Source organism: Periophthalmus magnuspinnatus, chromosome 1 (genome assembly GCF_009829125.3).
Source record: "Periophthalmus magnuspinnatus isolate fPerMag1 chromosome 1, fPerMag1.2.pri, whole genome shotgun sequence".
NCBI lineage: Eukaryota > Metazoa > Chordata > Actinopteri > Gobiiformes > Gobiidae > Periophthalmus > Periophthalmus magnuspinnatus.
This window is the reverse complement of record NC_047126.1, coordinates 11456130-11476153: the sequence shown is the minus strand read 5'-3', so window position 1 is coordinate 11476153 and position 20024 is coordinate 11456130. Positions and strand designations below refer to the sequence as shown.

Here is a 20024-nt window from a genome sequence, read left to right as displayed (position 1 = left end):
GTCATTTTGAGAACATTTTTGTAGCTTTATTAGTAAATATCATTATTATTATTAAATTATTCATCCAAGTACGAACAAGCAGCATATTTGGTGAAAAGTAGAAACAGCAGCACCATAGAGGGATGACTGTAGAGAGCACCGATACTTCCCTTGGAGAGAGCTTGTCTGCCTATACAAAAATAGTAATAACACAATACCACAGTGCCTTTGTCTTTGTTCAAACAGCTCCAATGTAGAGCAGCATGTCTATGTACTAAGCTTAACTCGACCGGCACAGTATGTACAATTGTCCAGTTTTGAAGACAGTATTTCCCAACCACACTGATATATGTGAGTCTTGTTGTTCCTAGTGCTTTGCTGTCCATGTATACTCAGCTTTGTCTTCTTAGTACAGTTGTGAGTCTCAGCTGCCGTTGTTGAGCATGCCCAGTAGCTTCCGGGGGTCCATGCCTTGCTGCTGAGCCATTTTCTGCACGTCGAAGCCCATGTGCTTGAGAAACTGTATGACGCTCATCTCCTGCCCCGTCAGCTGGTCACGGATGGTGGGGCAGGTGGGGTTACAGTGGGGCCAGGGGCAGCTGTCCACCAGGTGCACGGGGCAGCCCCTCAGAGGTGTCCGCTGCTTTAGGGTGCTATGGTTCCCATGGCTCACATTTGTATTGTCCTGAAGACTGCGGTCCCAACAGTGCAGTGCTCGAGGTAAAGACGTGCCTTTGACTTGAATCTCCAGCCAGTTTCTGTATATAGGAAAAAAAGGTGTAGAAATGTACGTATCCATAATTATTATTTGTGCTCAAAATGCCACCTATAAACTGGAAGCTGAAACCCATGATTTTCCCACATTTCGACATAACATTCCTAGGTGACATGAAGCCCCACACCCAGTAAACTGCCCTCTTTTCTAACGCCAACATAAACATTAAACGTAAACTTAGGAACGCAACTAACAAATCAAACCATATGTGTGCATTAAAGGTACAGTATAGCCCCACCACAAACTGTAGTGCTATTTAAGCTCTGATTAAACCCAGTACTTACGTTCTGGTAATGAGCTCATGTGAGAGACAGGCTGGAGAGAATATTGCCCTGCCACAGAAACATAAAAATGTTAATGCTTCATCTTTGCAAAAACATTCATGGTATATTGTGTGTATGCATGTGATCTTCTTACGGGACGTCCTGCAGTGTACCCCTCAGCTCCTGTCCCAGACTCTGGATGTACCTCCACTGCCCCTCGTGGACAGGCTGACCCGTGAGGTGCACATTATCCACTGTCAGCTGGGCCTCATCAAACAACCACTGCACCACAAACACAGGACCTGGAGAGAAATACTTCATTAGCTGGATGCACAGCTTTAGTGATACGCACAAACAAATTAATGTAATGCACAAGCATTAGTTTGACAATTCACTCATATTAACAAACTTTGTTTTTACTTACTGTTCAGAGTGGGGAACACTTTATATCCAAAGAAGCAGTTCCACTCTTCTCCAAGATGAGCCTGTCTGCAGTTTTCTGGCACTTGTGTGCCCCAGTATCTGTAATAACAAAAATAACAAAAGCATTATTTAAATGTTACACATGTGTGAATCTGTTAGACGTCCTGTTCATCTAACCTGACACCTCTCTTTATGGCCTCTGTAGGGGCACAACTGATGGTGTCTAAACAGTCAGTGAATTTGTACTGTTTATTGTCCAGGAACCATCCCGAGTCAGCCAGCCCTCGGACCTGCACCCCTGTGTGGCCCTGCACCTTCAGCTGCTCTGAAACATGGTCCACATTTAGCAGGACCCCGGTACCTCCGGCACTGGATCAATATAAAGACGTTTAGACTGAGTACATAGACCTGTATACAGTATAATACATTTTGTGTGGTGGACTGACCTGCTCCCTGCCAAGAGCAGAACTTTAGCATTGTTTAAGCCTTTAGTCAGCAGCTCATTGATCACCTCTTGAATGATCAGAGACCCCATGAAGGCATAGTCAGCTGGAAGATGATGTTAGAAGATGAAATATTATTAATTATTAATATTAATATATTAAGCACACTCAGTTAGAATAAGAATAGGATAAATACTGTTCTGTCTTTTCACTATTCATATGAGGGCCAAGTTGATGTTTATGACTACAAGTATTTTCTTGTATCTTACCGTGTCCTGACTTGGGTGTGGCTCCACTCCAAACATCACTTGAACAGTATGGGATGAATCTGTGAGAACAGAAAGAATTTTTTTTTTACATATATTGTATTGTCAAAATACTACTAGATTTTCTTCTTACTAAAATGTGTTTTTTAGATGTTGCTTACTCAAATAGAGCGAAACATTCATGGTTTTAAATATGACTTTGATTACACTTACACCATGTTGGCGTTCCACCAGTGAGGATTTTCTTCAGGCTGTGGAGATAAGATCCCTGTTCCTGAGTAAAAAAAAAACAGAAAAGGTTTCATGGAAGTGAGACATGTTTCAGGGTTAAATGCAGATGTGCAGCTTGTGTTTTCTCTGGGGTGAGGGGGTCATTAAGGGTGCCAGCTTTAGTTAGCGATTACATTCATGCTCCACAGAGGAGAGACGTCTGCATTGGCCCTGCTGTAAAGTCTACACAGAGAAAAGCAAGTGTAAACAAACAGGAGGTACCCTCACGGCCCCAATGGAAAAACTCAGTTTGACGTTGAAAGATTCATGAAAACTCTGCCAAAGAGGAACACACACCTCTCTGTGAAAGCACTGCTAAAAAAAAAAAAGTGACTGTGCAGCTGGATGCCACAGTAAAGCACTGACATTAGAACTGATTATCGCGTTCTCTTTTCACCTGTTCTGCTCGCTGGCCACTTGGTGGAGCTCATCAGTCTCCTCATTGTCTCGTACCTGCTGTTGCACGTCTGTCTGTTGAAGCAGTACCATCCACCTGTCCAAATCATAAGTGTCGTAGATGTGTTACATTATTACATTTCAGCAATCTAAACTGGGTAACCTTGTGCTCCTTACCTTCTAAAAACACCAGCCATCTTTTGCTGCCTTTAGACTGCTTTAGGTAATATCTGTAAGAAACCAAAAAAAAAAAACAAACGAACATTTGAGCCTTTAGGCGCCTGAAAATGAACAACGTTGAGCAACATACTGTAGTGTACAAGGTTCTCTAATATGAACTAAAAGTGAATTACCTTCTTGTCAAGTCAACAAAGAAGCCCAAAATTAAATTGTGCAAAACTGCATATCCATACAAGGTTAACATCAGTGCAAGTAAAATAATGACCTGAAAACATAAAAGATAGCATTTCCCATTTGGATTGTCAAAATGCCATTATGATTTAAGTATAAAGGTAAAATATATGTTTTATTATAATATAAATCATTTGCTATGATCGTAAACATGTAAGCACCCAAATCCTTCTGTTGGCATTTATTGTGCTCTGAATGAGTCATAAGTGTCTGTTATGGTGAACACTTTATAAACAATGCCAAAAAGTGGTGGCTGCCTCCAATGTAATGAAGGTTATAACGTTATGGACTAGAGAGAACATGGCCCCTTTTTCTGAGTAGAGAAAATCTGAAAACATTAAATTAGTAACAACTGCTCTTTGACAGGGCGCAGTGGTACTCTATAGTCGCAAATCGCTTGCGCGTAAAGTTTTCCCTCTGATCTGCTCCTTTGATCCATTTCGGTCACATCCGGAGAGAATGAAGGAGTGGCGAGAGAGAGTGGGTGTTTACTGATGCGGAGAGGGACACGGCTCCTACTCCCCATTAATGAAAGGTTCAAAGTGGCACTCACCCCGCCGGGGAGCCGTCGTTACATATGACAGACTCATTCTTGAGAAAGTGCAGCTTCATATCCTGGTCCAGTTTTTGCGCAGAACACGGATATAGAGACTGCGCCAGGTTCTTAATCTGAACCATAAAGTTATCCATGTTGCCCTCCACGGCTGTAAAGTCCAAAGGAAAGCTCTCTGTCCCCTCCACCCGCTCTGTGTACGCGGGAGCCTGCTGCTGAACGCGGCGGGACTGCGCTCCTCTGCCGCGCGCTCTCTTGACTTGGCCTGGTGCGCACAGGTGCACGAGGAGCAGCAGCATACACGAGCGCACTGCCAGACGCTGCATTGTTGATATTGAGTATATTATAAGACAAACATTCCTAACAGACGCCAAGAAAAGTTCTATGATAATAGGGGCACTCTTGGAGACAACTGAAAACGAAAAAGGAACAAAAATCCATCATGTCTTCGGTGGTAGATTCTCCGCTCCAGTGTAATTTTGAAATATCCTTTTTTCGCTTTGCTGACCTTTCTGAGAGTTGGCTGTAGATTGACTTGTAGCTGATTGCACCCGCAGTGGTTTATATTTGATGCCCCCTCCTCGTGCCCCGCATTTCTCGCTCCTGTGGGCCAATCATCGCGATGCTCTGACTGATGCTCGCGGCGGGGCGTCGGTCTCACGCGCCTGGCACGCCCCTCCGGAGAGCTCGTGCGTACGCCAGGTCCCTTTGATGTGGTGTCGTCACATGACCGCAGTGCCTTTGAAGTGCGTTTGATTGAATGTGCTGCTGTGTGAAAGGGGAACATGGCGGTGGGACAGGTCAGTGTGGAGCATGTGACAAGTCCCCAGGATACTTTGATGTTACAGCAAAATAAACTTTACTGGTTGAGCCAGAGATTATATTTTATGCAAGTAAATGGCAAAGAAAAGTTACGGTCAAACTAGACCAAAACCGTTAATTTGTATATATAAATATATAGCTCAACAAGAATTGTTATGTGACTGTATAATTTTGTGATCCATGAAACAGGTTAAAAATATTGACACCTAACCTCAAAGAGCGAACCATACACGGATTGTTTCTGGATTTGATGAGGCAGGTTTGAAGTTCCTAGCCCTCTGGGACAGGAAATTGTGTGTTTGTTTGTTTATTCAGACGGTGGCAATTTCCCCCAGACCGGAGAGCTGTATTCACTTCTGGCTCGCTGTGGAGACAGAGCGGTCATGTGCGCTTGACCCCACACGTCTCCATCTGTTGGACTCATGTCTGAACTCCACAAATTGAGTTCCTGTTTGCCCATACCAATTAGTATATTTTATGCTAATATTTAATGAGACATTTTAATTTGAGCTGCTTTCATAAAATAATGTGGAACTAATTTAGAACTTTAGTAAATGTAGACAGGGTTTCTAATTATGTTGAGATGTAGCTTATAGTTTAGGGGGAAAAAACAATTCTGACTCTTAACTGTTTTAAAATGCTCATTCAGCCTAGATGTATGCATAATAAAACCAAACTGTAAAGATAGACTAAATCAAACACGAGGGTCTTAACATTTTCACATGTTTTGTGTCAACATTGTCTCAATAAAGTTTTTTTTAGATAAACATTGTGACGTAGTCAACAACAATGGCAGCCAGCGGCACAGCTGTGACAGTCCTGACTCCAAATGGGAGACGACAGACTGTCAAAGTGTCCCCAAACACGCCGCTTCTGCAGGTAACTTGCTGCCAAAATGACTTTAAGGGTTTTGAAAAAGGCTGTCTGGGTATTAGGTGTTTCTGCCGCTAAAGAGCGATGGAATTTACAGTCGAGTTAGCTTGACTAGCTAACTGTTGTTAGCCGATGACTGATCAGTTTTTGTTGTGTGAAACTTGTGATTTACTAGAGTTGTCTTTGCAGGTGCTGGAGGATGTCTGCATAAAGCACGGGTTTAGTTCAGAAGATCACGGTCTGAAGTGGGTATCGTGTGAACTCAGTACTGTTACAGGCTTTAAGCTATTTTGTTTTGGTTGGTCATTTTACACACCGCCTCGGTTAAAACAGCTAACACGTTCGTTTTGTATTTACATTCGTTACGACTTTAACTTGGTTCACTTGTGGATTTTTTTTTTTTTTAACAGATTTCAAAGAACGGTTCTGGATTTGACGCTGCAGTGGAGATTTGCCAACCTGCCCAACAATGCTAAACTTGAAATGGTGCCAAGTACAAAGAAAACGACGGCTGCGGACAGCCAGGTGAGGCTTAATAAATGGATCAGATGTAGTTGGAAAATATATGCACTGCAGTGATGTTGTAAATATGTCATACTCTCAGACGTCAGTTTGTTACATGTAATTGATGATAAAGACTTTTGGCGTGCATCTGCATGGGGACTAGCAGATTCACTAATGAGTTGTAGTATTTCAGAATAGCTGCTCCAATAGTCATACTTGTTCCTGCAAATAAAGCTGTATGCCAGAGTATAACACTGTGGCTGAGCTGTATTTTCCTATGACATCACATGGTTATGATCCAAGCTGTTAAAGTGCGTCTGGGTTTGATGTGTGCTTCTTGTTCATTTGATGGATTGTTGACTGTTGATATCTCACAGATTTTTACACACAGACCCTCCTCGTACATTCTCTTAGCACAGGCTGTCCAAATAACCAGTGCACTGAGCCAAGCCGTGTGTGCGAGTCCAAGGTGCTCCTTTTGATCTCCTTTGGTGTGCTGTTCTGACATAAACAACATAAACAGCTTGTAGATCAACTCAAATACTAGAACAACTAACGCTCACGTCTATTGTTGTAAGAGGTGATCCAACATGTGCAGTTTTATTATCAGAATTCTTTCAGATGGATCCAAAAGGGCTAATAAACGGCCACCTACTGAGACTTTGATGCTTAATAAAGCTGGTTTCCTCTTTGTGTTCTTGGAATAAACTGCACAAAAGACTCTGAAATGTTTCAAAGTATTTTATTTAATAGTAGGCTGAGCTTTGTGTTATATAAAAGAGTATCTTCCTAAATGTTCAATTAATGGCATAGGTATGTTCATATATTGAATTGTTGTTAAAAAGAAATAAAAAAAAAATACTATCTTACATGATGATATAAAATAAATGGTCATTGTTCTTTTCAGGTGCGAATCGCTCTGCAGATGGAGGATGGCTCTCGTCTGCAGGGCTCTTTCTCATCGGGACAGAGTCTGTGGGAACTGCTCACACACTTCCCTCAGATCAGGTCTGTTTTCCTACCACCCATATTAGTTTTGAATAGAGATACAAAATAAACCTGGTTAGTACATACAAGACTCTTCCAGATCACGTTCTTCTACTTCTTTGTACCATTTTCACACACATCTAAGACCTGCAGCTGTTGTTCAGTAGTTCCAGCTGTGCTGGCCCAGGTGCTGGGACCATCTCTGTAACATGACATCACTGCTTTTTCCCAAGGAAGTTACACTTCCATGAAATCAGTATTTGCTCCACTCAAAGATAAAAGCCATAGGAATGGTGTGAAAGGGGACGCTTTGATATTCTTCATTGAGGAGAACAATAGTAAAATATTTATGGCTCAATTAGTGTCTACACTGGTTGTGCACACATGGGTTACACATGCTCTCAGCGTGCCACCACATTGCACAAGCTTTTATTGCATGATTACAGAGTTGGTATTCTCTGAACAATTCACTTCTGTTATTGTACAAAAAGTCCAATCTTCAACTGTGACCTATAATTTAAGTCTTTTCTTTGGGTTATCTCCATCTTTGCAGTGTGCTGCAGCTGTCTGAGTCAGGAGCCATCCCAGTCTGTGTTTACATGAGGGATGAGGTGCGCTGTGTTCATTAAACTCTTATTTAAGGCAAAAGACTGCTGCTTTTATAGCTCTGTGTGTGTGGGGGGGGTGTGTGTGTGTGTGTGTGCGCAGGTGGCTGGAGAAGAAGCTCTCAAAAATGCCACTCTCAAGTCTCTTGGTCTCACAGGAGGAAGTGCCATTGTCAGGTTTGTTAAATGATTAAAGAGAAAGTATTATGCTTTTCCTTGCTTGCATTTAATTTTCATTTTTTAGAAGAGGATAGCATATTCAACAATCTTTGAAACATTATCTGACCTTTTCAATAATTCTCATTGCTTAAACACAAGGATGGGACAAATGAGAGAAAGAAAGTCCTTCTCTCAATGCAAAAACTAAAATCTGTTATTGAAATTATGGCTTCTTGAAAGAGTTGTCAGCTATTTCAGAAATCAAATAATCGTTAATTGTTTTATAGATAGGCTCCAAATGTCATGAGCTGACAGAAGAGGTTTTATGACTCAGACAGATGAGGAGTTACATACAAATAACACAGTATAAATTTTGTGTTTTTGATAAAAACTCTTTTGTCTGTAAAAGTGTTCCACTAGGATGGCCTCAAGCAGGTTCACTTGAGCTTTATCTGGGTCCAGTTTAGGAAAAATCTCTTATTCACAGGCCTTTTGCTTTCTAAACAACTAATGTATTAATCAAAACAAGAATAACAACTAATTGATTAATTGAAGAAAATAATTTCTTAGCACTGTTACATTAAATGATGTATTTATGTATTTATAGGTTTTTGATCAAAAGGAACAAAATGCACGAAGAGCAGAACGGTGAGAAGCCTATTGAACCGACCTCTGTGGCACCTGCACCTGTTGAAAACATACCACACCCCGTCTCTCGACTTGACCCTGCTCCCCTGCAGCCTGAAAGGTTGACTCCAGACGAGCCGAGCTCGAGCACAGACAGGCCAAAGCCAATCCCACCCACAGCAAATACTGATGATGCCACATGTCCAACCAGTTCAGTCCCTGAGCAACAAGACAAAGGCATGAACTCCCAGGATGCAGTGCGGCCTAAAGAACCTCTAGTCCCAATGTCAGAGGTACCGTGCTGCTCCTCCTCTACCCATGCCCTGTCTGCCCCATCAGCCCTACCTACCCTATCCGCCCCATTTATCCCGTTCTTTGGAGGGGGGCAGAGACTGGGCGGTCCGGGCGGGGCTGCTTCAGTGCAACCATCATGGGTAGGACAGGGCTGTGTGGTTGAATCACCCAAAGCCAAGAAACCAAAGTCATCTCACAAGTCAAACAGCAAGGTGAGACTCAGCCACAGTATAAACTTGCTCAGTTTCAGCTTTGTAATTTTAATGTGCTTTTCTAAACCAAAGGGGTGTCTTTATTTATTTTTGTATTGTTTGTCGGTAGTCTAGCAAAACCTATAAAACTCAAGTAAAATGCCTTCATATGCCTCATGGTTTAACTACTATCTGGGACGTTTTTGGAAGAGCACATGATACTTATGCCAAATAAACCATTTAAATAATTCGTTTTGATAGCCAGAAGTCTGCCATGAAGAAGACATGGGCCAAGCAGAAGAATTTCTGGAGGTAAATTGGGGCAGGAATTTTCAAAACCAAGGAGGTTCTGTACACTTATGGCCTTTCATCTGTAGTCGGTGGAGAGGGAGTCACTTGTGTACCATATGGACTGTCAGTTACACCATTCCAACGACACGGACCTCCCTGATGAGTTCTTTGAAGTCACGGTTGATGATGTTCGGAAACGGTTTGCCCAGCTCAAGAGTGAGAGGTAAAAAAAACTATAAAATGTCTTAGTAGTGTTCAGTACTTGTATCCGTGTTCCGACATACCTGGAGTTATGTTTTCTTGTATTTACGCTTGTTTTCTTAATCTTGCATATTTTATTTCATCTCCTACCCTAAAAGACACTTGGTGGTAATCCAGGGACATCACTTAATGTCTGTCTGCTCTGGCTTTGTGTGAATGACTACAATTACACAGACTGGAATCTGTCCCACCACAGAGGTGCTCCTCATGGCCACACACACTGTCAGAGCTCCTCTTTCCTGTGGTCGCCCTCACGTATGTTTCTTGTATTTCATATGTTTATGCCTCTGTTACAGGAAACTCCTGGAGGAGGCTCCACTCATGACTAAAGCTCTGAGAGAAGCCCAGATGAGGGAGAAGATGCAGCGATATCCGAAAGTGAGCGCTCTCATTTCATGAACTTTATCTTCATTAATTATGAAGATTACATGTACCAGATGGTGTGGTTTGGGACACACTTGGCACAGTTTGAAAATAAAAGAACCATGGATTACTTTGTTACTACTACCAATTAATCATACTACAGCCCATGTTCTAGAGAAAAGTATACTGGTGCTCTGCTACTTCCTCATTTGTAAAAGATGAACTCATGCTGCTTTGCCAAACTGTTTTGGACCACACTGCTGTATTGTAGTCAATAGTTGATGTTCGTACATAACAGTGTCTGTGTTCCAGGTGGTCCTGAGGATCCAGTTCCCAGACAGACACGTTCTGCAGGGTTTCTTCAGGCCGCTGGAGACAGGTGTGTGTCGGTGTGTGTGCGTGTCTGTGTGTGTGTGTGCGTGTCTGTGTGTGTGTGTGCGTGTCTGTGTGTGTGTGCGTGTACTGCTCATTTCAGATGGCTAGCCACAGGTATGGCTGCTATGTTAAAGCTACTTGTGGCTCCCTCACCACATTCATGACTGTTATGACGGCAGCCACACCAGGGTGACACTGAGACCCCAAATATGAATGAGCTCTGTAATTCAGACCCACCTCAGCCCAGAGGCAAAACAACAACAGCAGCAGAGCATGACAACAAACAGGGACTTTCCACATGAAACATCAATGAAAGGTTTTGTACACAGATCATGGGCTTATTGACACTCTTGTTTGTGTGTCCAGTGGGCGCTGTGAGGCAGTTTGTCAGAAGTCACTTAGAAGATCCACAACTGTCTTTCTACTTATGTGAGTATTTTCAAAGGGTGTATTACCAAGTATTGATGTAAAGACTATGATCTTTAAATGCCAGTTTGGTTAATACTTTTACATTATTTATTTTTGTTGGACCTTAAACATGGTGAACAAAGTAATTAATAAAATATACAAATTTAACAGTGATATGTATTATACAAATGAATTATATTCTCTATAATGGGGTGCAGGCATTGCAGCATGTATACTCCTAATGACTAGTTACTGCTGGCAGATGTTATTGTTTCAGCTGCACCATTTTCTTTCTTTCAGTTATCACTCCACCTAAAACCATTCTGAAAGATTCTTCAGTGACACTTTACCAGGTAGGAACCCCTCAACCCCTCAGACTCAATCTTGGCCAAATTCATTAACAGTTCTCTCATCACAAAACAACCGCTCTAAACCCTGCCCCTTTTGAGCTCTTGTCCGCTGTACACAAATGTAGTGAGAGTAAAATGGATGCTTGGGCCCCTGCTCGTCTTCAAAGGCCCGGCACATTCCCGTCTCACACTTGTTCCCTCGCTCCACTGTCCTTGACCCCAGCTGGGCCTGATTTTTCCCAGACTGGCACATGGGGTTAATACAGGCCTCACTTTGATCTTGACACGCACCCTCTCTCTCTCTCACAGCAACGGGCAGCCTTGATGCTTTGTTGCCTTTGAGTTCAGAGCTGTTCCAATAATGAGAATTAAGACATACACAATGAACTATGTTACTTTGATTTTTGAGTTGTATTTGTGCCCACTGTTAAGAAAGACAGAATTTGAATAAGCTAGACTAAATTGGAGAACATTTGTTTTATATGCGACGTCATGATCATAAACAAGATTTACTCCTCAAAGGGATCGGTACAAAAGACAACATTGTCACTGGCCTTTCAAATGAAAGTTTAGTTCTTGAACTGAGTCAAGTGTTGCATGTTTTGTTTTTTGTTTTGTTTTTTTAATCCTGTTGTGAGCTGCATTTTCCCTTCAGCTGCGCCCCTCCATTGTCCCCCTCATACCACTCCCCTTCACCCCCATGTCTCTCTCCATTAGGGCCTTAAAAACACACCAAAACACAATCCTTAAGCTCCTACGGGCAGCATACATCAATCTCTGGGCGCAAAATCTTTAATTCTCGCGTGCCACACTTCGAAGACGCATATGTGCTCACTGTCTGTCTGCCTCAAATGCTCACTTTAATCACTTTGTGTCATGTCAAGAAAGGAATGTATCACAGCCCTTTGATACACGGTCCCCTCCTGCACCCCTACACGTCTGCCTCCCATCACAGCATGTAACAGTCCTGTCCCATTGCCCCGTCCCGCCCGCCAAAGGTGCGCCTGTCAGGGGGAGTGCATAGCTAGGATGCCTGCTGGGCCACTGTAACACATTGTTTCCTGTTCAGAGCGCTGCAATAATAGCAATTAGGCCAGACCGTCCTAATTTAGCATCTGACCAACTCGGGTAATGAAGGGACACAGAAAGGACAGTGTTGTTGTAGTGGAGATGGTATTTTCCTATTCATAGCCAGTGCAATATGAAAATGTTTCAGAATAGACATAAATAAGCTCACTATCAAAAACAAAGAGTATATAGCAAATAGAAACTTGGACCCAGCCTTTTCTGACCTGATACTGATTGGCTTTAAGTGTCTGCTAATATACCTGATATGAACCAATACCAGGGACAAAGTCAATAATTTGATTTCCCTTAAACCACCAATATTTTATTACAAAACTGATCGTAATAAGCAACTGATATTTATACCCAAAGTAACTGTAGGACTAAATTGTATAAATAAAAGTTAAAATATTGTTTTTGCCAATATCTGCCGGTGAAAAGTCTTATCACATTAATTAAACAACTTAACCCTGAACTGATTTACTGTTACCAATCCAGTGCGTTTTTCCTGATCGGAACCTCGTCCCAAACCAACTGCACCACCTGTTTAACCTCCAGTGCAATAGTCTCATGCCCCTGCTGCCTCTGAACTGTACACTAGTAGGGTTGTCAAAAAGCTAAACTCAGATAGCTGATACTAAAACTTCTATCAATACTGGGGAAAATAATCAAATGTGATAAAACTGGCCCTTTCCTGAATGATCTGTATCGAAGTCTGGTACAGAACCATGCAATATTAAAAAAAAAACTGTCATTTTTGTTCCAATTTACCTCCTGTTATCTGAAAAGTTTACTTTTTATTGGCGTTATTGTATCAAAACTGCTATAGAATATTGAGTCTTTTCCTTTAGTATTGAAATTGAGTTTGAAATTTGTGTGTCATGACAACACACAGCACTGTGTAACATCACGGTCCGCTTAGGATCATAACCTTAAACCTTTTGATCCTCAAGGTAAAGTATTCCAGTCACTCAACAACACTATAAAAACAACACTTAAAATCGTAAATGTCCAATGATGTCACTAAATCTTTGTTTATTTTGGCATCGCAGATCCCTCTCTCCATTTCTCCTCCACACAGGAATGACAGTGACGTTAATGTGACAGACAGAACTGCAGCCTGCCTGTCTGTGCTGCTGCCTCATAATTGTACGCTTGATAATTTCCTGCCTCAGATTGGTCCATTAAAACCATTAGGAGCAGCTCTTCAGAGGAGTTTGTGCTGCAGGGGTGAAAGTGTGCACTAACCATTTGATTGGTACTCATTTTGTGGTTCCACTTCAAAGATCTATGGTTAGTCGTTCAGAACCCGCAGTTATGAACCATCTCCAGGACAGAGCTGAGGCCCCTCTTGGATGTGGTGGTTCGCACTAGGAGGCAGTTTTGTGTTTGCTGTTGTCTATGGTTTGCAGAAAATAAGATGTGCGGTGAAAATGTTCTAAGGTTTCTGTTCTTGTCTCTTGTTTTTTTTAAGGCTGACTTATTTCCTGGTGCAGTAGTCTACTTTGGCTCTGATGTAAAAACAGGTGTGTGCTTTTTTTGTGTTATAATTAAATCAAACCTTCGTGTTCAAAAGAAGCATATTGGCACAGATTATGCAGTTCATCAGAAATGTGACATACTTTTAGAAATGATAGATCTTACACCTGGATTAATATTTTTTAAGTGGATTTCTTACATTGACAAAAAACTTTGATCTTAAGCAGCGCTGTTGTAAATGTAGATATGAGCAATAGCTATTTTGAATGTGATCACTTCTAGTTCAGTGTTGTATTACACTTGATGACCTAATCCTCTGGCATGACCCTGCATCACTTTAAACTTGCACTTGTATTTTACAGACACCTACTTAAAAACAGAGCTTCTAGACTCTTCAGTTTCAGCCTCACAAGCAAACAGATCGCTCGTGAGGTGAGTGCACACATGTGCCATGAAGTCGGCCTGATAGCACAATATATCACTAGAGAGAAATATCACAATAAACCATAATATTGAAACTACTTTATGCCACTGACACAAAGCGTGATAATTCCACTGAACTAATTTTAAAATAGACGGTAACATTAAAAGGCCTGTGCTGCAACAAATAAAAAGCAGCTCCTCATTATTGCAAAGAAAATGCACGCACAATAATACTAAACAATAAGTTGATATAGTAATTATCGTGACAGGCCTACCATAAGGACCTGAGTGTGTACGCACTTGTAACCGGCAGCAACAGCTCATTTTCCTGTCACAAAGCTGTCATCACTGGAATCCCTTTGAGGTTCAGCCTAAACAGCAGGTGCCCCCATGCACCTCATTTCCTCCACACATTCTCACACAGACCTCTTCCTGTCCCGCTAAAGATAGAGCAGCTTCCCAAAAATCACCCCACCTGTTGCCCTCCACTTTAACACTGTATCACCAAGGTCTGGATGGATCAGGGGGCGGCAGTCAGTTTCCCTTTGATGACCACTCTACTAAAGGAAAATGACAGAGCTATTTGTAGTTCCTAACTTAACTATTTTTCCATTCATCTAGATTTACTATAATTATGGGTCTAGTCACTGTAACAGCTATGGGCCTTTTTACTACACTGATCACACTGCCTATAGAAAATGTTATCTTATTCTTATTCAGCACTAGGGCTGTGCATTTAATTTTTATTTTTATTTTAATCAAATCAAGATCCAGTCATTTTAAATCCTCAGGCCTACAGTCAGTCCTCTGAACTATGCTCCAAACAAAATACTTTTACTCACAGACTTTGGAGGAAAAAAATGGTCTATCTTCAAGATATTTTAAATTGTCAATGATATTCTTTGGTCGTTTTAAACAGCAGCTATGGGCCTTTTAGTAGACACTGGTGACCCTATCAGCCCATAAACACTCTTCTTCTTATTCTTAACATTAGACCTGTGGAAATAAATTAATTTTAATCAAATCAACATCCAGTCATTTTAAATCCTCAGGCCTACAGTCAGTCCTCTGAACTATGCTCCAAACAAAATACTTTTACTCACAGACTTTGGAGGAAAAAAATGGTCTATCTTTTGTGTCAGATGCCTTTGATTTAAAGTCTCTTCTTCATGTTCACAAAATAAATATTAAAAGCCAAAATCAACAGAAGAAAAAAAAAAATCTAAGCCTCTAAAATTTAGAAGTTAAAACTATAACTTCTAAATGTTAGAGGCTTAGATTTTAATTCCTGTTTGATACAGAAAGGAGGAAACTATGAAACTACTATGTCTGAAGTGGTCAAGTTTTTTTATGTCACTAAATTGTATTGCCACCACTGTAACATCAAACAAAATGAAGTTATAGAAAAAAAAAAAGTTTTTCTTTGTGTAGCTTTCACACATGCGCTTTTATTTATGACCACAGCATTCTCCCGTCACAAACGCCACCAGGGAGCTCACAGGACCAAGAGGAGCCAGAGCCTTCACCAGAGCAGAACATGGACACCAGCGAACCGTCCCATGAAGAGCCACCCAGCCAGAGTCAGGCCCCCAAACCCAGGCCTGATCCAGGGAAGGTCCCAAAGTGGCTCAAACTCCCAGGTAACAATGACAGGCAAAAATCACTGCTCTAAATGACACCAGAACTCCCTTTAACCAAACTAAGGATGTCAAGTTTAATTTGTTATTCCATAATCATCATCCAGCTCATGTAATTATAAAAACAAAAACAAAGTTAAAAAAAGTAAACCTGACTGTAAAACATTTATCTCTCTCTGCATCACATTAACTTTACTTACTTACATTATGTTACAATTTGTTAATTAAGGATTTCACTGTTGTTTGTTCATGGTATCAATAATCGTAAATAATAAATAAGTAAATCTGTTGTTGTGACTAGGCCTGTCACAAATGAACAGCTGAATGAAACACTACAGTACTTAGTTTGCATGTGTAATAAGTCTTAGAAGGTATTAATTCAACCTTTTTGTGACTGAAATCTTATCATATTGCTAAAAAGTAACAAAAAATGTCCCAGTAGAGCCGAAAATATACATACACACTATAAATATTGTCCCCCAAAAAATCTTGTTCCAGCTTTAATATACTGAACGATAAGTCGATATAGTAATTATCATGACAGGCCTAATCGTGACTTTCAAAATCAGGCTAAAATCCAATACTTCCTCTCTGTGATTGTAGTAAACAAAACAAAATCTTTGCATTCAGGATGTGTTCAATTAAACCTGATGATATTCCTCAACCTCCTTTTCTTATAATTCTGTCATTTCTTGTGCATTAAAAGAACTCTCTCATTCCGCACTTTCCTTGTTGTGGTTCACACTCCACTCAATAGGAAATGGGCTTTTTGAAGCTGAATTCCTCCTGACTCAGAAGATAAGGATGCATGTCAGGGCAAACCAATTAGTTAAGGATGCTCTCCCTCTTTGGTTGTGGAGGCCACTACAGACAGCCGTGGCCCCAAGAAATAAGGCCTGCTTTGGGCTACAAAACGAGGAGCGGGCCCCCTGTGGTCACTCTGGGCACTGCGCTTTCCTGTTGCTCTATTGTGGGCGCTGTATTGATGTTTTTGTTTAGAGTCCGGCTCCCTTTTGTGTTTGTGTGCGTTTGTTATTTGGGGCTAGTCTCTGTGTGTGTCCCTGGGCATCTCAAAGGAAAGTCACGGCTGTGTTTTTCTTTCATGATGAGGGTTGAAAGGAGCGGACTGAGAGGAGGGGGATGAATTGGGAATTATGGAGTCCATGTGTGGAGGCCTACAAAGGACAGCATGTCTTATTAGAAATACATGCATGTGTTTTGATGTATCCACAAGGAATTAGGACTGGAGCCATTGGATGTTGAAACCAGACAACAGTACCTTACGGAGTGTCCTCATTGCATAGTTTCTAGAAAAAAAGATTATCATTGATACAAATGGCCTTTCATATTATAAAGAAAAATTTGGGATTGTGTAATTGATAAAATTTGATCAGATAAGTCATTTCTAATTGTGAAAGATGTGCTCGGGTCTTTAAAGCTACAATCAGCAAGTTTATTTTGTTTTTTTTCACCAGTACATGGCAGATGTGAAACCTGGGATGCTAACAGATAGTAGTAACGTAGGTACCATCTAGTGGTGATACGTGAGAATACAACAGGGTCAGGTTGGCCAGTCTATGGTTGGCTCAAATCAGGAGTTGCACTTTACAGCTAATTCTGTCGGTACAACCATGTGATTCAGAGCAAAAGTCAGATTTCGGAGGGAGAATTTTTTTACTTTTTGCTTGGTTATGTTCAGAAAATTTGAATCGAAAGTTTTTATTTGTTATTAAAAAAACAAAATTTAAATAAAATTGAGAGTAGCGGTACAATTATTATTTTTTTTTTTTAACTGCTGTGGACACCTCTTGATATATTTTTAATGAGACGTACTGCATCTTTTAAAGTCAAGGCTCAATTTTGCATTATAATGACATATACCATCTGTGCAGTATATGGTATGACTATACTTATACTCAGCATATAAATGTGTTGTCTTCAAAAACACATACTCACTGATTTCATTTTCTCCACAGGTAAGAAATGAGGACTTTGTTGAGGGTTGAGCACTTAAACCTTTGCTGGATTTTGGCTGCAGTAGAAGAAAGGAGGAGCAAGAGGTTGTTTTAAGCTTGAAGAGTAAATATTCATGATTCATTATAGTGGTTTCACAAGAAAATGTACTGGAACGATTGGAGTTACTACAAAGAGAAAATAAAGATTGTGGAAAATGTTGCAAAGCTGTATTAAGTTTGAGCTGTGTGTCTTGCTTTAGCGAGAACTTATTTCCATGTTTTTCAAGATAAATGCGTAAACTCACAATCAACACAATACGTTTCAGAAAATAAAGTTGAGGGTTAAGTTGCTTTTAATTGGCACTTAAATATTGTTGCTGATAAAAATAAACACACAATAAATACAGTTTAAATTCAGCATTGCGATTGTGACAAAAATCTTACTTCCAGTCAGATCTGTAAACAACAAACAACAACAAACAAATTAACTGGTAGATAAATGTAATGTTTTGGGGTGAAAGTTATGACATTAAGTTTTTGTGCAGTAGATTTTCATGAGAGAAACATTTCATTAAGCTTCATTATGTGTGTGCGTGTCTTGTGTAACATTTGCCTTATCTGCGGCAATAGAACTCTTGTGTTTAATCATGTTTTAATTGATTTTAACGATAGGCCACATTAATAACAATCAGAGGGGTTTCTTTTGCTCACCACACACACACACACACACACACACACACTATCAGTCCTGCTGCAAGTGAATGACTTCCAAATGCCCCACAGTCTTTGAGACCAGATATAATCAGGGACATTTGAAGAGTGTGTTTTGGTGAAGGATTATAAACACAATTCAGCTATTACTTACTAATATTATATCGACTTCAATAGGTGACAGATGGAACAATCATTTTGGAGGTACTTTTTTTCTTTGTACTAGTGGGTAAGTTTTGGTTATTTTTCTTTACTAAATAGTATTTGAGCTGAAGAAGGTGGAAATAAATAACTTTGAGCCTATATCTTATTCTAAATATGTAGAAACTGCTAAAGACTTTCACTCTGCTTTTTATTTTTTGCAGGTATTTTTTTTACGATATTTTGTGTCATTGTTTCAGTGGCATAAATTAGTTTCAATATTATAATTTATCATCTGTATTTTCTTGAGCAGTATGTCACACTTCAGCATGTGTCATGACAGGACTACTCTTACTCCACAGGCGTCTACACAGGTATTAAATATTTTACCCAGATGTCTTGTTGAATCTATAATAACTACAAAACAGAATAACTTCGGACTTGGACAGATGGTTTCTGAAAAATTCAAGTTATTTTTGTGACGTTTTTGCCCTCTGCAACAGCGCCCCCTGCTGAATAAACTCTCAACAGATGTTCACAGTGGTGATCACAAAGACTGACACAAGACACAGGACTGTCAGTATCAAACCGTTTGTTGATTTACCCAAATAATGCCAAATAAACATTTGCAGGCTACAGTGCTGCCCATAATAGTTCACTCTAATACTTCATTACTTCAATACTTTTGTTAGAAAACAATGTTCACCAGATGACCTGTAGGTGGCGATAAAGACCTAAACACTCCAGCTGCGTCCAGATACTTCATGAAACTCACTGACTGTAAAATAGGGTTGGCTGCTTTTAAACTGGTAAGATTTATTTTTATTATATAAGTGCATTTTCAGGCTTTAAGGCTTCAGTAACATTTCAACGCTGAACTAAAGGTAATATATAAGTGTTAAACATGACAAACACAACATATGTGATACTTTTTACAGTCAAATTATTTTTTCAAGACTCACTTTTGTAATATAACTTCAAGCTGATGTCCTTTAGCAGAGTACATGCCCCTCTGTATCAAGCGTGGTGCAAAGTCGCCTTATATTTAGCACCAGACCCAAAGAGCAGCTAAAGATAGCTCTGAAGTCACCTCAAAATAATTTTGTTTAAAAAGAATGAAAGAGTAGTGACCTAACAAGAATAAAATGTTTATTGCCAGACTATTTGAGCATAACCTCTTCATATTTTGAGACTCTGCTCAGACAAAAATGTATTAAAAAAATAATGTTCCAAGAAGAAAAAAGTTTAATGTTCCAAATAAAAATTTGCATTGCCAAATTGTAATTGCATTACACCAATCTTCATGCCAAATCATTGTTTCCTTGTAGAATAATGAATAAATATTGTAGATGATTAAAGGCCCTATATTACACAAGACGTATCTTATGAGCTTTTAACCATGTTGTAATGTTGTTTTCTCCTCAAAAACACACCCAGAATTGTGTTTTGTTTAATTCAGACATGTTTGAGTAATTCTTTATTATAAATTTGTCTACATTTCCAAAGTTCAAAATGCTCTGTTCTGTCATCAAGTGGTACTTTTAAAGTTAACAGCTATTTTTAGCCTCAGTTGAACTGTTTACTCTACAATAACCTTAAGTTGCTTTAATTTTTGAATATTGTTGCTTTTGTTCAGTTGAGTTTGTCAGTGGAAAGTCTCTAATATCTGCTGGTGCACTGAGGAGTGAAGCAGTTTCAACAAGGCTAAAACAGATGTGGGCAAA

General features: G+C 40.1%; 2 protein-coding genes across 2 annotated transcripts; one reads left to right on the top strand and one right to left on the bottom strand.

Moving 5' to 3' along the window:
• Positions 1–30: 30 nt before the first annotated feature.
• Positions 31–4327, bottom strand: notum1b (notum, palmitoleoyl-protein carboxylesterase b). The gene is made up of 11 exons (XM_033967136.2): positions 3780–4327; positions 2993–3045; positions 2817–2912; positions 2363–2423; positions 2153–2211; positions 1887–1989; positions 1618–1809; positions 1442–1539; positions 1172–1319; positions 1039–1086; positions 31–737 (listed from the first exon to the last, which is right to left on the bottom strand). Exons 1-11 carry the CDS (start codon positions 4103–4105, stop codon positions 404–406), a joined length of 1518 nt encoding a protein of 505 aa, XP_033823027.1. The 5' UTR covers positions 4106–4327; the 3' UTR covers positions 31–403.
• A 1030-nt stretch (positions 4328–5357) lies between these two features.
• Positions 5358–17673, top strand: aspscr1 (ASPSCR1 tether for SLC2A4, UBX domain containing). Its single transcript, XM_055225456.1, has 17 exons — positions 5358–5480; positions 5664–5719; positions 5885–5999; positions 6886–6986; positions 7519–7576; positions 7674–7747; positions 8337–8862; positions 9103–9153; positions 9219–9355; positions 9690–9771; positions 10069–10135; positions 10498–10560; positions 10840–10892; positions 13429–13480; positions 13796–13865; positions 15321–15496; positions 17470–17673. Exons 1-17 carry the CDS (start codon positions 5391–5393, stop codon positions 17478–17480), a joined length of 1782 nt encoding a protein of 593 aa, XP_055081431.1. The 5' UTR covers positions 5358–5390; the 3' UTR covers positions 17481–17673.
• Positions 17674–20024: the final 2351 nt, after the last annotated feature.